This window comes from Callorhinus ursinus, unplaced genomic scaffold (genome assembly GCF_003265705.2).
Source record: "Callorhinus ursinus isolate GAN/ISIS: 27379988/994484 unplaced genomic scaffold, GSC_fseal_2.0 scaffold45, whole genome shotgun sequence".
Taxonomy (NCBI): Eukaryota; Metazoa; Chordata; class Mammalia; order Carnivora; family Otariidae; genus Callorhinus; species Callorhinus ursinus.
Window position 1 is genome coordinate 9878169 of NW_027397107.1, and position 19709 is coordinate 9897877.

Sequence of the window (19709 nt, forward strand, 5' to 3'; positions counted from 1 at the left end):
GCTCTACCGCTTTCTATAAAGCCTCGGGCTAGTTACCTTAGCTCTCTGAGCCTTCATAATTCATCTGTACAACACAAATAAGGCCGACTTCAGAAAGATTGTCCTAAGTGAAATATTAGCTGTAATGTACCAAACCATGATTTCTAGTGCACTGCAGGCATTCATTAAATATAGAGATTTATTGAACCAATACAGAAAATGACACAAGGATGAACACCGTGGAACTTGCTCTCTGGGCAAATGAAATATTTCAACACTTTCGTGTCAACACTCCAGAGCTGACATTCTCTACAGGAATACTCTTCCTGTAAGGGTGGCAGCGACCCCTTGTCCATCTGGAGCTCCCTGTATCATCACCCAGAGGCATCACATCATAGCATGGAGAGAGAACCAAACTAATTTTTTTTAGAAGTGGTATCTATTACACTAGGGAACGATTTCAAACTCTTATCAAAAGCAGGGACAACCACACGCTGCCTGGAAATCCTTTTAAGATTTTGGCAAAATTTCTTTAACATATGAAAAATGTTATGGCTCTAGAAGTAATGGGATATCAAGGAAAGGGCAACAATGGACACCATTTATATCAGTCACCACGTTGATGCTCTACGTACATTCCTTCATTTATTTCTCAAAGCAACTCACCCTGGAGATGGCCCTCTTGTTTTTCCCATGTTACAAACAGGGCTGGGGCTTCAGGAGGGTAAGGAGATCACCGAAGATCATAGCTTCACAGAGGTAGATCCTGGGTTCAAGACTCACCTGTCTCAACACAAATTCTGCCAATCTCTCTACCAACTTCAATTCAGACAGCTACAATAAATATCACAAAAAAAGATACTCTAGGTAGACCAATCAATTGGAATTTGAGTTTCACTGATCAGTGAACTATCAGCTTACTGATTACGCGACTACACGAGAAACTTTTACACAGCGCACCTGAGAGTCTAACAAGGTATCTGCAAAAATCTCACTCGGTTCTAACAACCTGGTGACATAGGCCAACTAGGTATCATCCAAGGGATGAGAAACTCAGGATGGGCAGGTAGGACTACCCACTTTTTTCCAATTCACACAGGCTACTAAGTGGGGAAGCTTCGATTTTTTTTAAATTTTTTTATTGTTATGTTAATCACCATATATTACATTGGAAGCTTCGATTTTAACTAAGCTCTTCGTCCCTAAGCAGTTCCACTATACCATACTGCCCTCTCCTCAAGCTGTCTATTGCCCCTGTATCTGCTCCAAGCAATAACCATCATCTGTGCGACAAATAACCCGATTCTTCACAGTGCACATGCCAGGCCCTTGGTTATAATTTCAGAAGGTAGGTATTATCCTTGTTTCTTTTTATGCGGAGATAGAAACTGAGGCTTAGAGAATAAAGTTATGTAATGTGTCCACAGTAACACAGCTGCAAATGGCAAAGCCAAACTGCAAACTGTGGTTTGACTCCAAAGTCCGCACACTCAGCCACTACCTAGAACTGCCTCTGGGTCTCAGCTCTTTTCCTCCCCCAAATGAGTGATCCAGGTCCCCAAATGGCTTGTGTGTTATGTGTGCGATGTCCCACAGCACCTGGCTGTCACAATCTCTTTCTGGATGACTCCAATGCAACACCCATCTAATGTCACCTCCTAGCCTGAGCTCAACCAAGAGCCTCAAGACTTAGGTTCCTTCCCTCTTCTACCCATCACTAATTAGGGGACGGCAGGCAGGGGGACAGTCAACTAACTTCTCTTCCAAATGGGGGAGCCAATTGTACATCTACCTAAAAGCAAGGGTAGGCCTGAGTGTTCTAAGATTTCTTCTCAGGCAAGACTGGTAACATTTTGTCTAAGGTAAATTTTCAGATCACAAATACATCCATATTCATAACGCAAGATCAAAATATAAGCTAAAAGAGCAGTGAGTCAACAAAATCTCTCCATTCGCTGTCACTGAACTCAGTGGAAGTTAATAATAACAGATTACAAAAAAGGGAAGCTGTCAAAAACGTCCTGAAGAATTACTGCTATCTGCTCGGATTTTGTATCAATTCAAGAGTTCTCTGAAGACATGGTCTTATTTAGATGATCTTTCTACTTCCAAGCACAGCAGAATCGATTTTCACACAGAAGTGACTCCGTTTATCAAAATGGACTTATCAAAACAAGCCTCGGACACATAAACACAAACAGAACTTGAACCCTAACTGGCACAATGTCTTCCTCTCCTGCCTCTAAAAAGTAAAAAAAATCCAAAAAACCAGGGTAAGCTGCAAGGAATGAAAACAACAAATTTACTTTGGGAGATATATAAAAGGATTTAAATAAACTTGAATTTTCAGTTAAGACTGGCATGCAAATAGTTATTTTGTAAAGGTAAAAATGTATGTAACCCTACCTCAATTTCATACTAACTGAAAAGAGAGAATAAAACGAAATGGGCCTATATGGAAAAATATAATTTAAATAAGGGGAGAGGTAAGAACACCCAAGTCTAAAGATTTTAGTGAAGTATCAGATGGCGTCACACAGTGGAACAATTCGTAGCTTTTCACAAACCACACAAACTCCTCGCTCAGAAACACATGTGCATAAACTTTTGCCTATAATTGTAAAGGCCGCAGACCCCATGAAGTCCTGGGAGTGGAAGGAGCTCTGAACAGCTTCTTAGGCGATCTGGCTTCTGGTTCTGACCCAGTCACCTTGTCATTGCCTCTCTGGATCTCACTTTCCTCCTCATCCGTTAATGATGATCTTTCCTGACTCTATGGTTGAAATTCTAGCAAAGTCTACTAACATCACAGTAAGACCAAGCGATTTAGTAAAATCACCCCCTTACCATTTTTTACTTGCTAATTTTAACATCCTACTGCGGTCCTCTATTTGAAGATTTCTCAAGTTGGCTTTCCCTTCAAAAGGAGGTAAGTGGCTTTTGCACATGGAACACAGCTCATACTATAAAGCCAAAAAATCTTCTCCAAGAACAAACACGCTTATTTCCTTAAAGCTGCTCTGCAATAGGTCTTGTGACATCCTCACCGAGCATATAATAAAGCTGTTGTAATCACTTTATTTCCCCATTTGGATGGCAATCCTTAACCAACTCTGCTTCCCAGCAAAAACTCTGAGCTACAAGATTACATTTAGAGGAACTGCTCTCCAACTGCACCACAGTTATACAGAGTTAATTGTTTCAACTTCTGGAACAAGGCTTCTCGTCCTAAGGCCCTGAGGCGAACAGCAGAAGGAATCTAATCACTGGCCATATGGGAAGTACGAAGGAATGGAACAGATCACTCCCTGGAATACAGTCACAGGAGAGGCTCAAGTATCCAGAGCTCATTTGAGATGAAGAGCGCCCCTCCTACTGTCATGGTATCCGAAGCACCCATTAGAAAGTGGCTGAAAAGAACCTTCTGACTTGACTAGAAAAGTTATAAACTAGACAGGTGAAGTAAACAACAAACAAACGACCTGTTTAAGTAACAGCAGGTAACATTACATTCTGAAATCTCTTCCTGGCCCATCCAGACTCCCCACCCACTCCCCACACACAGCCACAAATGATAAAAGATAAAAAGCAACTAAATTAAGTCTAACAGGAGTAAAAGATCAGAGAATTTGGGAATATCCACTTAACTTATGAGGGTCCCTCGATTACTGAAGAACATGAATCCCATAGAGTTTATTCTTCTGATTATGTGGCTGAAAAGATGTGGTGACCATAAAACAATAAAAACTATGTATTAAACTAGAGACACTACAACTGAAGTTTCCACCTTTTATAAATATTCCAGTGAAAAAGGTCGGCTGTTGTAATGCATTTCTTTCTCTATTTATACAAGAAAAAAGGACTCTTCAAATGTTCTAACAACCTTCCTTCAAAGGCCTCTCTAATTGGAGTCAGAATGCCTCACAACTGAACGCGTGCAGACACACAGGATTTCCTACTGCCCGTTCCCAGGACAACTCCTTTGCTTTCTCCTGCTACTCATATGAAGAGACCGTGGCTCTTGATTTTATTCATAGAAATTATATTCAGACCAAAACCCAGTGGTTCAGCATATTTTCTGCACGCAATTATTACATTAAAATATTTGTTTCTAATCAACTTAAGTCTTGAAGACATAATAGAAAAAAATGTATGGCAGAGAAAAACTTTTTTCTTGTACCAAACCGGGATAAACTACATACGTGGTAATGGAATACTACCCCCACAGACAAGACCTACTCTGAGTTTTCAGTAAAATATTAAGAGGCAAGAAGCAGTGAGGCAGGGAGAGAAGCTGGTTACATGACTTACGTTTGTGTCTCTCAGACAATGAAGTGGTTAGCAGGAGCAGGCTTACAAGCCTCCAGCAGAAGGCAAGGCACAGAGCTGAGGCTTTAACTCCTGGCAAACTCACTCAGAGATGCCAAGTGGGTGGTGCTGCTATGAATCAGGGGGTGGGGCCAGGGGTGAGGGGAAGGAAACAGGGAGAAGGAGCACTTACTCCGTCAGAAGCTGGTGCAGCTTGTGATAACCCCGCTCCAAGGCCAAGCTCACAGGTGTCGCTCCTTCCTGGTTGTGGATGCTGAGAGCCCCTCGGCCACCTGGCTTCTGCAACAGGAACCACGTCAACCTCAGCAGCCCCAGCCGCACGGCAAAATGCATCAATGTCTCTCGGGGGCCGCCATCTGTACATGGCAGAGAGAATTAGTATGGAGAACGTGAAAACAACAAACAAACAAACAGAAAAACAAGTTATGTGAGCACTGCACTGCCGCCTCCAAGTACCTAAGATCCTAAAGTTAAACCACGACATAAACAGTCTGACTGTGGCGGGCTACAACCGGCGCCCGCGCAAAGACAGAACAAAGCTGGAACACAGTTCGAGAAGTCAAGTCTCCGAAGAGAACCACGCCATTCTGTATTCTGATTTAACACATTTGTGCAATTCATTTTACACAGGCAGATTTATAAGGGTGAATTCACACACATGTTCTTTTCCTTAAACTAGGAGAGGGGGGAATGCAGCCTCACAACGTGGGGACCCACAGGGAACAGTTGTTGGGGCTTAGATGGGTGTATCATAAAAGGTATAATTAAAGAAAAAATAACACCCAGACAGGAGTTGGCTAGTCAAACACTAAGAACAGGTTCTGCTTGTTAAGCACACACAGGTCTTTTTATTTCCCCACATTAAGGGCAAATCAAATTGCAGACACTGCCAGCTTTTTTTGTTTTGCTTAATGAAAGAAAGAAATGCATCTCCAGGCATAGTAAGAAAGACTAATTTTAAGATAATATACTAGTAAGTTCAGTAAGAAAAACATGTACTTGGGCTTATTTCACTTGAGGGGAAGGCCCCTCCTTGGTACAGCGAGTCAAGTGGTGGAACAAGGAAGGGCTCGGGAGTCAGACAAATCTGAGCTTGGATGTGGCCATTTACCACCTGAGACCAGGCCTGATCCATTCTTACTTCTCTGAGTTTCATTTCTTCATCCCTTAGGTGGGGCACCTGCACCTCACACCCAGGGTGGCTGCAACAGAAGGGCGGAGGCAGGCGAACACGGGGATAAAGACCAGCTGCCCAAGATCCTCACTCAATGCCAGGTTCCTTCCTGCTCCCGGCTCTCTCCTCTTGTCTTGGACTTCAAGTTCCCGGTTCACTAACAACCTCTCTCTTCCTCAGGGCCTCTCCTGTGCCCAACCTGCGATGACAGGGCTACAGCCAACGGCAGGGTTGTGGTACATGGACCGGGCAGGACTCACCTCCAAAGGGCGCTACTCAGACACTGCCATGGGAATGGCGCCCAGGAGCTGTGCCTGCCTCCTTCCCTCATTCTCCATGGCTTCCATAGGTCTCAACTCCTTCCCTGGGCGTTCCCAGACTTCTTGGACCCCACTGTTTTCTCCTTACACATAACTCCTCCATGCTTCTCACGTGACTAGCAGTGAAGAATGAATCCATCTGTGAACCTGTGATTTTACACTGAACCTCACTGCTTTCCAATCAGTCTAGTCTCCCTACTGTGATGCAAAAGCTATCTTTCGTATTTTACATTTTTCCTACAGAACTACGCACACCAATTCACGAGGCACGTGGCTGGAAAGAGATCAACACCCCAGAAGAAACCACTGCAGGTACAAACTGTAATAAGCAACACCTCAGAGCAGGTGGCAGGGCCAGACAAAAGGGCAAAAAGAACCCTCACCAGAAGATCAAGTATCACCACCTGACTTGTGCCTTACAGTTGTTCACAAGCACTCTGACGTCCTTATCAAAACCAAAGAACTAATAAGGCACCGACCAGGAACTATGTGAGTTTTTAGAGACTGGTCAATTCCAGTGTTACTAAGTGACACCTCCTCAAAGCAGTTTTCTCTACAGCCTCACCCTTTCCGATGCCTGATTTGCTGAGTCAGCTCTGTATTTACGAGTTCCAACAACAAGGCCATGCACCTGCTCGACGCTGGCACCCTAGTTCCAGCACCCGTACCCACCCCGGATCTGATTCTAAGGTCCTAAGCAGCAGGTGCCACATGTACTTATAGGTTGCCCCCTTTCTGCAATCAACAGAGGACAAAAGTGTAATGCGTGGTCAGGACCTGCGAGATGCTATGCTCTGGGCTATGTATTTTGTATTAACGCTTTTCACGCTCACAATAACCCTATGAGGTCTCATTATCCTCAGTCTGCAGACAAAGACAGGTTAATAACTTACCCACAACAAGAATCAGCAAGATTCGAAAATTCTTCTGTCAAGTCTAGAGACCATACCCTCTCCATTAACTCCACCCTCTTTTTATAAAAACTAAGCCATCAGGCAAGTGAGCTAATGTTGGGATTTACAAAGCACCTTTTCACGTTTTCCTCCAATAAATAAAAATTTTTACCCAACTTATCCTTTGTTACCGTTTTTATTCCTTTTGTCTCAGTGTAAACTCCGGCACACCTACAATTCAGGACCAATTTCTGTTCTCTGGTCTCTATATTCTGTATTTTTTCCTTTCATGATCCTTTGTCTTTTCCCTCTGTATTCTGAGAGTTACTCAACTTCGTTCTTCAGATCACTAACTGCATTTCCTGTGATGTCAATTGAGTCCTTTGTCCCCAGTTTGAATTTAATTATGCTATGGGATTCTGGATGTCCCTGCATCATTTCAAGCAACTCCTTTTCCATCTTTGCCCTCACTGTGATGGCTTTTTGCAGATGTAATTAAAGCCCCTCATCAGTTGATTTAATAAGGAAGATTATCCCGGATAATCTGGCTAGGTCTAACTGAATCAGCTGGAAGGCTTTAAAAGCAGGGCTGAGGTTTCCCCTGGAGGAGGCCCTGAGCCTGTGCTCTTGGGGCTCCATCCTGCTCCGGATCTCCCTTTCCTGATTGAGGATGACAGCTTTGGCTCAATTCAGTAGGTTTTTGTTGTTGTTGTTGTTTTTAAGATTTTATTTATTTATTTGACAGAAAGAGACACAGTGAGAGAGGGAACAGGCAGGGGGAGCGGGAGAGGGAGAAGCAGGCTTCCCGCCGAGCAGGGAGCCCGATGTGGGGCTCGATCCCAGAACCCTGGGATCATGACCTGAGCTGAAGGCAGACGCTTAATGACTGAGCCACCCAGGCACCCCTCAATTCAGTGGGTTTGAGCTTGCCCAGGATCTTCTCCTCTATTCCCGCCCTAGAATCTTGGACTTGCTTAACCAGTCCCCACAATCATGTAAACCATGCCCTGCAATAAATCTTAATGTATATTTCTCCTGCTGGTTCTGATTCTCTGGTTGAACCCTGACTGAGGGGCTTCCGGCATTATTAAGTAGATACTTCCTAAACTTAGTTTTCTCCTGGTTGCTTTCTTTTCTAATTTCATAACAGGTCTGCCCTCTCTGAGCTTTTAAAGGACAAATGGGAACTCTCTTCTAAATTTTTCTTTGGTTTCTTAAAGAAAATTATACTCGGGGAGTGTTCCATGTGAATACTCATGATACTTTCCCGTTTCCTTTAGGCTGTAATTTATTTCACAGGCCATGTGCTGGTTGGCTGGCTTTCCCATTTAACCATGCTTAATTGGAAAAATCACTTTGGAGGCCTGGCTTCTACCCATAGAGAAGGTAGCAGAAAATGTCTTAAGTCCCACTTGCAATCCACGTATATGCTGGAAGCACCTCCCACACCCATTCCCTCCAATCTGCAGAGAAACCTGATGTGCCTAACAGGCATTCAACCACGATGAGTATGCTAGATGGCAGCGACTTTTTCAGTGTCAGATTTTCTGATGAAGCAAAATGTTCTAAATTCTGTGAACAATATAGCAATCAAAGACTATATATAGGGTGCCTGGGTGGCTCAGTTGGTTAAGCGACTGCCTTCGGCTCAGGTCATGATCCTGGAGTCCCGGGATCGAGTCCCGCATCGGGCTCCCTGCTCAGCAGTGAGTCTGCTTCTCCCTCAGACCCTCCCCCCTCTCATGCTCTCGCTCTCTAACTCATTCTCTCTCTCAAATACATAAATAAAATCTTTAAAAAAAAAAAAGACTATATATATTTTTCCTTCCCCATCAATCCACCTAAATGCCCTGCTCACAGTACTGAGTTCCGTATCTATAAGATTCCAAAGTCACCATTCCTCCTCCTGTTCTGTACTGCCTCCTAGACAAAGCCGCAGTCCCACATGACGCGGTAACTCTCATAGTCCACGGGGAAGGAGAACGGTGGGCCGGCGTGAGCAACGGGCTTGTATAAAACGACAGCTGTAGCCTGGTCCGAGAATCATAGTTTGAGAGGCAACAAAACCTTCTGGAGCTGAAGTCCTGCCATGACGAGGACTTGCTTGTCCTGGAGTCAACAGATACTAATCCTCTGCCAAGAAAAAAATTCCCAGTGGTCTTTTTACATTTTATTATTTTACTTTTTAGCAGCTATGACAGCTGAAAAGACGCAAACACTAGTGAGTGTAGCCAAGGGAGAGGGGCTAAAACACCAGACAACTGGGGCTGAGGTTCTAGTGACCGACATGAGCCCACAGCACGGACAATGCCCTGGCCGTTTTCGGTGCAATCTTTTTTAAACCTGTCTAATCCTTCTCTCCACCCAAATTTCTCCTTCCCTAATCCTTTCCACCCCCAAAGACGATAAGATCTTTTCATTCGGTCACACAACACGGTGACTAGGACGAAGATCTCCCCCAGGACGTTCTCTTCCTCCCCTTTCTTCAGAGCTAGGCCGCAGGGGGCCGGCCCTGCTACCCTACAAGGTCCCTTCAGGTGAAAACCCTCTCAGGGTTTCACGAGCCCCTCTGAGGAGCAGAGACAAGGAAGTGAGGCTTGGCCACTCACAGGGAAGATCTCCTTGACCCCACCACGCACCCTCCACCCAGACGCATCCTTATTACTTATATTTAAAGCAGAACTAAGGCCAAAAGTACAGCACAGAAGCTGTTTTATGTAACTAGGGATGGAAGGACTAGATGGACAAACTCGTGGCTTAAAGTGAAGAGTAACTTTCTAGCGATAAGTAAAAGCAAAAGAAAAACAGTCTCATTCTGCTTCAAAGCACCGTTCTTTCTAGTGCTGTCCTGTGACAGCCTTCTACAGGACATGTTACTGTCCCTCACAGAACTCAACAGTGTTCCATCTCTAATAGGTTACTGGACAGTGGTCAAGGTATATTCAAAACAAAGAGCTTACACACCAATACACATTCTCCCAATAGGTCTTCCTCCATTTCACAAATAAAGAAACTGGGAAACAGAGATGAAGTACTTGGCACAAACTCTTGCAATGAAGCCAGCCTATAAACAAGTGGAACCCACTGCCTGTGCCCTTCCCATATTATGGTATCAAATCTAAACCAAGAGTTCTCAACATCATGTTCATGCCTGCTGTCCAGGGAGACCAACAAGCCCTGAAGTAATATGTAAACTGTTTCAGGTAGGCACCTAGATGCACTTCTTCCTGAGGAGAAATCTAAGCTACTTTCAAAGGAGTCACTGATTTGAAAAAAGTTAAAAAGCACTGCATCTTGGGGCGCCTGGGTGGCTCAGTCGTTAAGCGTCTGCCTTCGGCTCAGGTCATGGTCCCGGGGTCCTGGGATCGAGCCCTGCATCGGGCTCCCTGCAAAGCGGGAAGCCTGCTTCTCCCTCTCCCACTCCCCCGACTTGTGTTCCTTCTCTCACTCTCTCTCTCTGTCAAATAAATAAAATTTAAAAAAAAAAAAAGCCCGGCATCTAAACAAAGAGTGGGAGGATTAACCACAAATCTTATATGACCCCTTTGTGCAAACATTAGGCTGGGACAACTGTAAACATCCTAGCTTTCAAAAGCAACTAGTCCTGTTATGTAACAGGGTGCCCTGTTTACCGGTCTCATTATCCCAGGCAACAAGCCTGCTTCATACCTTCTTCCTTTAAGTACCTTTGCAACTCACTGATGTGAGCAGAATATTCCTTTACATTTGTCCCTCAGCAGCAAGCACCTCTTAACTGATGCTATGCTGCCTTTAAAGTACCCAGTGGTGTAGATTCTAATCCACAATTAATGGAACAACTGACACTGCAGAAGGCGAATCTGGCACTTGAAATCAGGTTTCTGATTCCAGTTGTTGACTTAAAGGAGGGCTATCGAGTTCCATGCATGCATTTCACCTTGCAAAGTATATATACCTAACTTGTTCAATTTCTTTTTGTTCTTTTATTTGTAATTCATGTACAATAAAATTCACCTGTGTGGGGCGTTTAGTCCTGAGTTTGAACACATGCATAGATTCTTATAACCACTACCACCAAGACATAAAACCATTCCAACAACCAAAAAACTCCCTCATGACAGCCCTCTGCAGTCAGACCTCATCCCCACTCCTAGTCCCTGGCAACTACTCATCTATTTTCTGTTCCTATAATTTTGCCCTTTTTAGACTGTCATATAAGTAGAATCATACACTAAGTAACCTTTAGAAATGGACTTGTTTTACTTAGCAAAATGCATCCAGGTTGTTGCATGTGGACCCCCAATAATTTGTCCTCTTTATTATTTTTAAATTTTATACCCCCGCTTTTTAATGATGAGTAGTGTCCCACTGTATGGATATTATCACTATTGGTTTATATATTCACCCAATGAGAAAGATCTGGGTTGGTTGCAGTTTTGAGTGATTACAAATAACGCTGCTGTTGGCATATGTGTGCAAAGATTTTCTGAGAAAATAGAAGTTTTCATTTCTCTAGAATAAACAGCCAAATGTGGAACTGCTGGGTCATATGGCAGACGTACACTTAACCTTATAAGAAACTGCCAAACTGTCTGTAGAGTGTATTATTCTGCACTCCACTAGCAATATGTGAGACATTGGTCTGTGGCCTTACCAGCCCCTGGTATTTTTTATTTTACCCTTCTAATAGGTGGGTAATGGTACCTTACTGTGGTTTTAATGCACTTCCCCAACTATTCAAACTTCATTTAGCTTTTGCTAGTACCGGTTGAGCAATTCTGTACAACAGAAACTGAAGAAGCACATGGCAAGTCCACAAAAATATCAAAGCTGGCCAGTTCCCTGTGAAAGACAGGGAAGCTAAGGCCCAGAGAGGGGAAGTGACAGGCCCAAAGTTTCAGACCTGTGCTTTTTCTAACAGTTCTCTTTAACTGTGGTAATATGAACAAACAATCCAACTCCTATGCCTTCTTTCAATAAGACAAAAACAAAACCATAAAAATACCATAAGCCTCATAAATAACTAATGCAATCCTATCTTGACACTATTTTGTAAATGGCAGCCAGAGTTAAGGCTGCCATACCAATACAGAACAGTAGGGGGTAGAGGTACAAAGCCTCAACATGAGGTTTCTGAAAAGGTACTCATGCCCTATATGATGGCAAGTATTTTGATCTTGAGATCTTAGCAGTGCAGGGGTTCCTTGGTCACTATATTAATTAGGAAGAAAAAAGGATAAATCCTTTTTTCCTTGACTGGATTTCAGAGTTCACACTTTATTTTTTATTTTACTGAGGCAGGACTGTTCCAGTAGTTTGCTGCAGCCAGCCCCTGATGATAAGGGACACCATTCCTACAGCTGATCATAGGGTCACAGGATTTAAGAAAACCAAAGCTGGCTAATACCTCTTTAGCATTCTTCCATGGGAGGAAATCTGTGAGAGCAGGCACTGAGCATGCCCCTGACCCAGTCCCCTCTGGGTGTTCCTGCTCAGGATCTGCTCATGGGCAGAGAGGGTGACTTCTGGCCCACTCTCCCTACGGAATACAATAATCAGAGCTGAGTGGCCGAGGAAGGGCAGTCCTGTGACTCTCTGGCTCTTCCAGGGATAAAGCAGGAAGAGGAGCAAACCCTCCCAGCGGATGCAGCATCAGTAGCCCAACGAGCTGTCATCAGCAGCAAAGCAAACATTCGGACCTCCATCTGTGTAACTCCTAAACCTTTTCGTTTGATTTGAACTCAGGAGGGAAAGAGGGTGTTATTTATTGGACCCCAAGCATATACTCTTTCATTTAAATACAGCCATAAAACCATGACATTTAGTAGATACCCATCTGCTACAGGAATGATTATGTAGGAAAACCCCTGAGTAAGAGGAACATACAGAGTTACTACACCAGTGTTTTTTTTTTTTTTTTTTTTAAGTGGAGCTCTTCCTTCAGTGAGCTCTTATACAGAGAGCCAGTAGATGAAATGAGTGAAATTGCTCTGGTTAAAGCAGCGTGGGGTTTCTCAGAGCCCAGGCAGCTCTCGTGCTCCCCCTGCCTCAATCCCCCATCTTTTCTTTCCTCCAACTCCATAGAGTCTCTTGAAAACTTCAGAATACAATAATGAAAGCCCTGTCTGATAATTAAATACCAAAAGGATGACAAAAAGTTACTCTGCTACTGTGCTTATGAAGGATAGGTCACTTTCTACGCCTGGGAGAACAAGCCAGAACTCGGGACCTGCAGCAGGTGATGTGTGTGCTGCCCTCTGCTATAAGTGGGAAATGAAATCAGCCACAGCAAGCTCCGGCCTGGGGCATTTCACTGCAAGAACAGGTTTAACAGCTCAGCTGAAGAACTGAGAAGAGAAGCCATAAGGCCACTGTGCTCCGGTAACTGCAAGATTTATCCAGCCACTGTGTAAGGTCTGAGGACAATAGAAGCAGCCCCTCTGAAAACCTAAGTATTCCAAACTCAGTCCGTCTGTGGGTCATTTAAGTGCTTACCATGCAAAGTCTGATCTGTTCCCAACACATTCCACTCTGCTGGCAGCTTCAGGTGTCTGAATGCCAGAGCAACCTTCTCATCAAGGGTATTCACATCCCCAGCCGGGGGTCCCGACCGGTCAAGAAAACGGGTGAAGTTCAGAGCCTGCTGATTCCCAGCACTGGTCGCCAGGAACTGGGCTGCATCGTATGCCTCATCCTGGATGAACTGGAAGTCTTCTTCAGCCACCACGAATATGGGGAGGCCCTCCTTGGAAGCACAGAGTAGCACCTTCACAGTCTCACAGCAGTCGTGACCTAAACAAAACACATGGAGCACAAAAACAGTCTGAGAGTCCTACCACTGGAAGGAGGACGGTCTCAGAGCCCCCCCCCGGGAGGAGGATGGTCTCAGAGCCCCCCCCGCCGGGAGGAGGACGGTCTCAGAGCCCCCCCGCCGGGAGGAGGACACTAGTGGGTCCTCTTCGCTCTTCTTACACAATACACAGTTCTTCCTAAAAGAAACCCCTCCTTCCTCTGCTCTGACAGCAATCTAAACTTTACACTTATTTCTAGTTCTTTCTGTGAACTGTTATTTACAACTATGAATTCATCCCCTTACTACTAGCAAACAACTCTGTACCCCAATGTATCCCCTATAGCTGAACAGTCTCTGAGGATCTCAGGATGTACTGAATCATGGCTGTTCAACTTGAACAGAGGAAAGAATGAAAGCTCAAGGACCTTGTCAGGCCTACCAAGTCTGATGCAACTGAATTGAGCTAGATCTGGAAACCCAACAGGGAGAAAGCCATGCGGACTGGTTAATATCGGAGGAATTATAGAGATTCCCCAGCACTGCCCTATTATCACCACCATGCAATCTATCAAATGATGAAACATTTTGAAAAGCACAAAACTACTTGATTTTATTTCACTATTATTAGCAATTCAAGGCCTACCACAAAAATGACTTCAGCTGTCAGATACACGTTCTTTCCTGTAATGTAATAACATCAACAACATCACCTGGTTCACACAGGGATGATGCGATGCTGTGGTGAGAAGCCCGGTTCAGGGAGAGCAAGCATGCCAGAGATCAGTGCCCACCGTACAAATGGGCAGAACTCACAAGCTGCCAGATACACGCCACCCCAGAGAGCTCCACTTGAGTAAAATCCACACTGTTAATGCGAGTAAGACCTTCCTGGAGAAATCAGTCTCTGTGGGATTTTCAGCCTCACAGAATTAAGTATGTACAACATGCAGAATACAGTCACTGAAACACACTGTTTTCCCTCAACTTCTCAACGCTGATCTCAACTGGCTAGAAGTACGCTCCTAACATCATCATCATTCTTCCAAAAAATCTCTCTGATGAGAAAAACAGAAAGGAAAATGGAGTCGGGTGTTTCTGCTGCGTGAGTGATGCCACCTTGTGCTTTGCTTGAATCACCGCAGGCCCCTGCACCCGCAGTTTCCTTGCACCCCCTTGCACGCAGAGACTGCTTGTCCACGGTGGGAGTGAGGCTGAGGACGCCCTCTCCAGGTCCACAGATCTCACCTTCCATACTGTGGCCACAGGCCAGGAGAGGCTTCAGACGTGGACAGAACAAACTAAGCTTTCTGCTGCCTTTGAAAGAGAAAACAGTAATTGTTTTTCCGTGTGAACAATGAGAATAATAAGTAAATTGATTTTCCGCATACAACTCTCCAGGGGCCTCCTTAAACCCTTTACCCTGGTGACAAAAGAAATCTCTCACTGTTGTGTAACTTTAGGGGGGCTGCAAGTATTTACTGACCAAGTATCTACTATATATCAGGCACCCAACATGTCATTTTCTCTATACAACAAATTTATGAGGTATGTATTGTCCTCATGTTACAGATGACAAAACTGAGACTTCATGAAGTAATGTGCCCAAGGTTACACAGATATTTGAAGCAGAATCCATTATTCAAATTCAACTCTGATGCCAAAGGACGTGGCCTATTATGTCATGATGCAAGAGTTCTGTCCCTGCCTGCAAGGAGCCCAATACTCAAATGACAGGCCAGTAAGACTACTGAGCAAGAAGAACAGGTTTATTAACCACTGAGATCAGCTTCCACATAAACAGGTAACTCCACCCCATACAACCTCCTGCTTTCAGAGTTGAATTCTTTCTAAGAAGGCTGTAAGAAAAGGGAGCATCCCCTGCCTGGTGCATGTGTGTGTGCCCGCACATGCCTGTGTGTATACCCACATATGTATTTCAATTCAATACATATGTTTAATATATTTAACATATGAAATGAAATTAGGAAAAAAATCTTATTCTTCTTTTGAAGGGCAGCCAGCCTAATTATATAAAACAACGTCAATAGAAACAAGTCAACTGATTCAGGTAGTAGATTTGGAGATTTTTCTGGCAGAAAAGTGTTTCTTTTACATTGTTTTATAATGGGGTGCCTGGGTGGCTCAGTCAGTTAAGCATCTGCCTTTGGCTCAAGTCACGATCCCAGGGCCCTGGGGTGGAGCCCCGCGTCTCTCTCTCCCTCTGCACACCCCATGCCCTGCTTGTGCATGCTCTCTCTCTTCCTCAAATAAATGTTTTTAAAAGGTAAAAAAACAAAACAAAACAAACAAACAAAAAACTCTGTTCTATAACATCCAACAGCTAGATATGCACCAAGCCCAGGGCACTGTGATTACAAAGGCGAGAGTCTCAGCCCTCCGTTTCAACCCTCCAGAGGTTTACAGTCTGTAAGGCAGAATCAAACAAGTTGCAGAGAACTGCAAAAGAAGTTCTCTGGAAACACACAGCGCAACTGGTAGGAGAGAAGCAGGACATTTCACAGGTAAGAGCAGGAAGACTTCACAAAGGAGGTGACCGCTAAGAAGAACCTTCGTGACAGGCACCCCACTCCCGGCTCTGCAACCCCTGGGGTTCTTCACTGCAACCCTCAGAACTCAGAGGCATGCTGTCTATGTTATCTTACCTAACACACTTATATAATACTTGTGATGTGCTAGGCTCTGTTCTCTGTGCTTTCCAAGTAACAGTTCACGTACTCCTCAGAGCAACCCTATGTGGTAGATACTATTATTACACCATTTACTAGATGCAGAGACCAAGGCACAAAAATATTAAGTAATCTGCCCACGGTGATAACTTTCCTAGGTGGCAGAATTAGAACTCAAGCCCACTTCCTTGCTCTAGAGTCTGCCCCTTCTCCTAAGATTTATGGGTACAAGAAGACTTGAAGAGGAAATAAGGGGACCATGGAAGAATCCACAGGGAAGGAGTAAGAACACCAAGCTCAAACCCTGGCTGTAAGACTCTTATGCTGTGTGACTCCAGATCACTTCTGCTTCTCTGGGCCTCAACCTTTTCATCTATAGCATGAGGGAGCAGCCCCTACAGTCCCCGGTGTTTCTCTAGAGGTCAAAGCCTGTGGGTGTCATCAGGCAGCAGCTGGAGAGGGAAAGTTAGCAAGAGATTCCAAGAAAAAGAACAGTTTGAAAAGCATAAAAATGGAAGCAGAAAGTAAGTTCAAGGAATGGAAATTACAGTTTCGGGAGGATATTAACTTGGTTACATCTAGATGCCCAGTGACAGCAGAGACCAGGGTTCAAACCTATTTTCCTTACTTCTTAGCTATGTGGCCTGAGGTAAATGACAACACCTCTAACACTGTTAAATCTAGACAGTCTCCGGATCTTATAAGTGAAGAGCTAGAATTTAGAAGAGTCTTCTCAAATTCCTTAATACCATCACCCAAAACAACATCACACCTAGCCTCGATTCATTTCCAATTAAATAAGACAGACAGAAAGGTGTAACAATATGTATTTCAGTCAGAAGAATTACTTTAAAGTAAGAACGGTGTGGTTCATGAATCTAACCAATAATTATAGCACAGCATTACAAGCCTCCAGCCTGTGCAAAGGTGAGAAATCCAAAAGCTTGAACCAGAAAGGGAGTCACAATGCCACTAATGGCATCCACCAACCTATAAATACCTAAACACCGTCCGCCCCCCCTGTAGGAGCTCAGAGGCATTCCATATTCCAGGTTTCCAGACCTTCATCTCTCACACACACACACACACACACACACACACACACACACACACACACACACACACGGTGCGTAAGTGCAGAAAAGCCACGGTGAAGCAATACCACCTTACTCAAAACTGCGAAGGGTAGAAGTGTCTGCACAGAAATCCATCTGGCTAGGACAGGGTGAAGACAAAGTAAAGGGAAAGAAACAGAAGGTGGCTGGGGGGGGGGAGGGGGACAGGGAGAGAGAGAGAGAGAGAGAGAGAGAGAGAGAGAGAGAGAGAGAGAGTGTGTGTGTGTGTGTGTTGGCACACACGCATGTGTTTATTAGCAGCCCACGGGTGCCTATCTCTTTCTGCCACTTTAGCAGAAAAAATTGGTTAGAAGGTGGATGGTGGAAGGTGGTGGATGGGTGCGTGAACTGTCAGCTCTGTGTATACGTTTTTGTGTAAAATAAAACTGTATCAGAGGAGGCAGGAGCGGCAATCCGATCATTAGCCTGATATTTTTTCCTTCAGACATAAACTCACAATCTGAAGGAGAGACTATGATCATCCTAAGTAAAATGTGCCATAAATCTGGAATTTGTTTGGTATGATTACAGGCTTCTTTTTCAAAAGAAACACTGAGGAGTAAAAGAGGAGTGGCGGGCTGAGGGTGTCCTGGACCGGCCTTTATTTTAAAAACTTAAGGGTACACGGGGAGGGCTCTACCACTCAAAACCACAGTGCCTCACCCTGCCGTCTGGAAATCAGCACGTGAGGCTGCCGGCACTACTCTCTCCCACTAGTGTTTTCTGTTATGCTCGAGTGGGTCTCATGACTGTTTTTTAATCCCTATAACCTTTCAGATAAAGCATTTAGGGTGGGAAAAATCAACATGTTAAAAAACAAGGTTATAAAATACAGACCCAGTAATAAAACAAAACCCGCTGCATAGGCACACATAAAACGTCTGGCTGCCATGAATTAGCTCTAGAGACATGACTCTCTCCAGGGCCATCAGCCTTCCAACTGCCTTTGTAGACAAAAAATGCAAGGTATTAACGATGCCCACACCTACACTGAAAAGACACGGAAACCACATCTGATTTGATATAATCGCCACAATTCAACCTCTCTTTACGTAAAAAAAACAGAAGCTGCAGTAGAAAGACGAGGGTTTTCAGCCAGTGGCAGAGTGTTTCTCCTTCCACTCAGTCTCCTGGTAACAAAGAAGGAAAATAAGAATCACAAGTTTTTTTAGAAAGGGAAGTTCTGAAAAATTTACTGAGCTTCTTCTGAAGGAAGCAGCCCCAGAGAATTTAAAGGGAAGAAGACACCAGTAAAGAAATACGGCCTAAGCTTCAATTCCATTTCTAAAACTGCCTTCTCAATCTACCCTGCAATCAGGTCCAGTTCTTTCTTCTACAGCAGAAATACACAGTAAATTCTGGGGTGAGGGAGATCTGTTTCTGACTGACTGAGGTATGTGGGCAACTAGCTGAGGAGTCAGAAAATACCAGGTGGACTCATCACCCTTTACTGCGCACAGGGTAGGTCATCCTGAATAAGTCACTCCACCCTGAAGTCCAACGCCACCTGCCTTCCCGACTGTTAAAAACCATTAGAGATGGCCATGCACAAAGCAGGGGGGTGCCTGGGTGGCTCAGTCAGTTATGCACCCGACTCTTCTTGATTTTGGCTCAGGTCATGGTAAGATGGAGCCCTGCATCCGGCTCTGCATTGGGCGTGGAGCCTGTTTAAGATTCTCTCTCTCCCTCTGTCCCTCCCTCTCTGAACTAAACTAAACTAAACTAAATTTAAAATGTTCCTGTTTAGGTCACTCAAGGAAAAGAGATTCCCAATACTCTACAAAGAGCTTCTGTGGCAGGCCCCAGTAAAGCTCCGAAGCTAAAAGTTACCTTTGGCACTGGGGAACTGAAAAGATAAAGAGAAGGGGGGTAAATGCAGAATAAACAAAAACACAAGAAGCACCTGGCTAAGGGGCACCCCGGTGGCTCAGTCAGTTAAGCATCTGCCTTTGGCTCAGGCCATGACCCCAGGGAGCCAGCTTCTCTCCCTGCCTCCCCCGCCCCCTGCTTGTGCTCTGTCAGAAAAAAAAAAAAAAACACAAAAAAAAAAAAAAAAAAAAAAAGGCAGCACCTAGCTGAGGAGCAGCAATGTTAATTAACTGCTAACGCTCCTCTTAAAAGCATCTAATTCCACCCTTTCCTAGGATGGCAGGTCAGGAGGTATGTGTGCTCATGAAGTTGGAGAGTGTTTCTGTGGGCTCCTTATCACTGTATGAAGCACCGTTCCCATGGAAATGAAATACTGCTACAGATAAACAACTCTGCTGAAGCATGACCCAAGAATTACTTCATTTCCTACTAAGCTAAAAGCGGCATACATCCCAGCCGGGCCTTCTCTTTTGAGGATGAAACAACTGAGACTTTGTTTGACCAACTATCCAAAAAGGAACGCTGAAAGTGCTCACTGGACCAGCCCAGCCCAGTCCCACTCAGAGCATGG

General features: G+C 44.4%; 1 protein-coding gene across 14 annotated transcripts in view; it reads right to left on the reverse strand.

The window, feature by feature from the left end:
* The window catches only part of AKAP13 (A-kinase anchoring protein 13), a 317159-nt gene that overhangs the window by 166551 nt on the left and 130899 nt on the right, over nucleotides 1-19709 (reverse strand). For 13 of the 14 annotated variants that reach the window (XM_025893070.2, XM_025893069.2, XM_073882272.1 and 10 more), the window contains exons 4-5: nucleotides 13170-13466; nucleotides 4481-4664 (exon numbers count right to left, since the gene is read on the reverse strand). In XM_025893070.2, the coding sequence (XP_025748855.1) occupies nucleotides 4481-4664; nucleotides 13170-13466 (481 nt within the window). Of the gene's footprint in view, nucleotides 1-4290; nucleotides 4380-4480; nucleotides 4665-13169; nucleotides 13467-19709 lie in introns of those variants that run through there. The other variant, XM_025893080.2, reaches the window with a different exon arrangement.